Source organism: Ipomoea triloba, chromosome 3, assembly GCF_003576645.1.
Source record: "Ipomoea triloba cultivar NCNSP0323 chromosome 3, ASM357664v1".
Taxonomy (NCBI): Eukaryota; Viridiplantae; Streptophyta; class Magnoliopsida; order Solanales; family Convolvulaceae; genus Ipomoea; species Ipomoea triloba.
Genome location: NC_044918.1, coordinates 28,633,143 through 28,635,516, shown reverse-complemented (window position 1 = coordinate 28,635,516; position 2,374 = coordinate 28,633,143). Strand labels below are relative to the sequence as shown.

At 36.8% G+C, this 2,374-nt stretch overlaps 1 protein-coding gene across 1 annotated transcript; it reads right to left on the bottom strand.

Moving 5' to 3' along the window:
- Positions 1-571: 571 nt before the first annotated feature.
- Positions 572-1,863, bottom strand: LOC116012728 (60S acidic ribosomal protein P3). Its single transcript, XM_031252380.1, has 2 exons — positions 1,604-1,863; positions 572-899 (listed from the first exon to the last, which is right to left on the bottom strand). The coding sequence occupies exons 1-2, from the start codon at positions 1,799-1,801 to the stop codon at positions 732-734; spliced, it is 366 nt and encodes a 121-aa protein (XP_031108240.1). The 5' UTR covers positions 1,802-1,863; the 3' UTR covers positions 572-731.
- Positions 1,864-2,374: the final 511 nt, after the last annotated feature.

Here is a 2,374-nt window from a genome sequence, read left to right as displayed (position 1 = left end):
GAGAGAGGGTTCTTCTTTAGTGACTAGTCTTTAGTGACTAGTGAGCTCGCTCTGCTTATAATGAACATAAAGGTTCTACCTGATGCACACCATTAGCTCAAGTTTCAACTAGAGATTCGAATGCAAATAAAATAAATGCTTTGCATCAAATAAAAACTGAGAAGAGCTTGAAAAAGTGATTCAAATCCTATCACCTGAGCTTGAAGAGCTTAGAAAGGTAAGCAAAAAACTATGAGTGTATGGGAGAGAGAAATCATGAAACTAACTACCTGTGAATGCTATCGAATATTCATCTAATTCTAACTCCATAGTTCAATGAATTCAGAAATTCACTATTGCAGGAAGAGATAATATATCTGGATTTGCATGAAATTGAGGTATTGAAACAAGAAATTAATTTGTGGGGTTCAGTCCATATTTCCTCCACCATACCTGTGAGGTTTTATTACCAAACTTATGTTTTGATTCAGAAAGCTATTCTCAAACAATTCTAGAGTTGTCATGACCATTTTTATCAGACAGCACCATCCAAATAATTCCAACCACAAGGCATTTGACAAAACAAGCCATATAAGCCAAAGAGAGAATGAAAAGAATCCAAAGCACTTAAAACATTATAACAAGTCATTTCATATGGGACTCAAATCTATCAAAAAAGATCAAAATCATGCCAAAACAGCAGTTTTAAGAAACAGATAGCAGCAAATAATTCATTAGCATATAGCACCTAACTAATCAAAGAGCGAGAATCCCATATCATCATCACTCTCTTCCTTCTCTTCCTTCTTCTCATCAGCTGGAGGTGCTTCAGCAGGAGCTGCACCGCCAGCAGGAGCTGCTGCTGCAGCTGCCCCACCACCTCCAATAAAAGCACCACCACTAGCTCCACCAATAATCACCTGAAACAAATGAAGTAACTTTAGAAGTGCAAAAATGAATATCTAAACCACCCAACCACCACATGAAGTTAATGATTGGAAATTAAAAAATTCCATATGTGCTACATTTCAGAAACATTTATAAATTTGCATATCAGACTGCTGCTTAATACAGGCAGCAGAGTAAAAACCAACCACCTTTTTCCTAGGCAAAGAGAAATTAAAACCTTGTAAACTTATATCACCCAATTCATTCTCTACTTTGTCACAATAGATCAGTTTAAAATGTAAATCACCACTGAACACACAGTTATATATTCCAACATCGACTCAAAATGAGCAAACGCATCACTACACCCTATATCATAACAAAGTAATGCTACGCATGAATTTTATCTTATCCAGTTCATATATGCAAATAACCACTACATCGAAGTATCTCCAGAAAACGTGAAAATTCTTGCATATCAAAAGATTCTCCATGTCACAAATTGTGCGAAGTCCACACGCTAAATCTATACCTTCAACAGCATATAATATTAAAGAAACAAGGAACAAAATCAGATTACACAAATGCAATTAAAATTTCGGAAAAGCTAAATACTAAACGCACCTCGATAAACTCAATGTTAAAAAGTGTAGATCTAAATTTAAACAGAACATAACAAATTTAATACAAAATTATTCAATACACAGCATCAACTCAGAGGTTACGGATGTGAAACCTGGAAAACGGCGGAAGTAGGAAGGACGTAGGAGAAGGATGACTGGACGCCGCCGGAGCAGTCTTCGGCTAGAGCGGCTTGGACGAGCTTGCGCTGGAGATCGTAGGTTGAGCAAGCAGAAGCTTCCAGATCGCCCTTAAGCTGCTTAGCAGTCCACTCGCTGCCGGAGGCTTTGCACACGAATGTAAACACTCCCATTTTCTGCAAATCTCGCTCTCGGATTTTCTGCGTGAGAATGGGCGTTAGTTATTGCTTCGTTTGCCTGCTAGGGTTTTGTAGGGCGAGGAAGGGAAGAGGGTGAAAAGCCCTAGATAGATGAAATGACGTATTTGCCCTCACACCTTCTCCTATATTAACGATATACTCCTCGGCTCCTCCAGGCTCCAGTTCCTTTTCATTGACCACCTACGTTACTGTTCGAATTAGACCCAATTACGGGGTTGGTCCGGTCGACACGAACACGATTTATTAACGGGTTCAACGGATTGACACGATATATATGTTTTGTTAGCAAATTTTGGATCGTGTCAACACGATACGATATGAAACATAACCCGTTTAAACCCACTAAACCTATTAATATATTAAAAAAGACTAAAATTTAAAGTTAAGTTATATAAAAAATAAATAAAACCTACAATTCGATCCATCAAACAAATTAAAAGAATATTCAATTTATAACATTCTTAAAATAACACAAGAATAAAACTAAACACAATAAAAATTCAAATTTTAATTTTTTTTTTTTTTAGTACTACTGACTCTGTTACA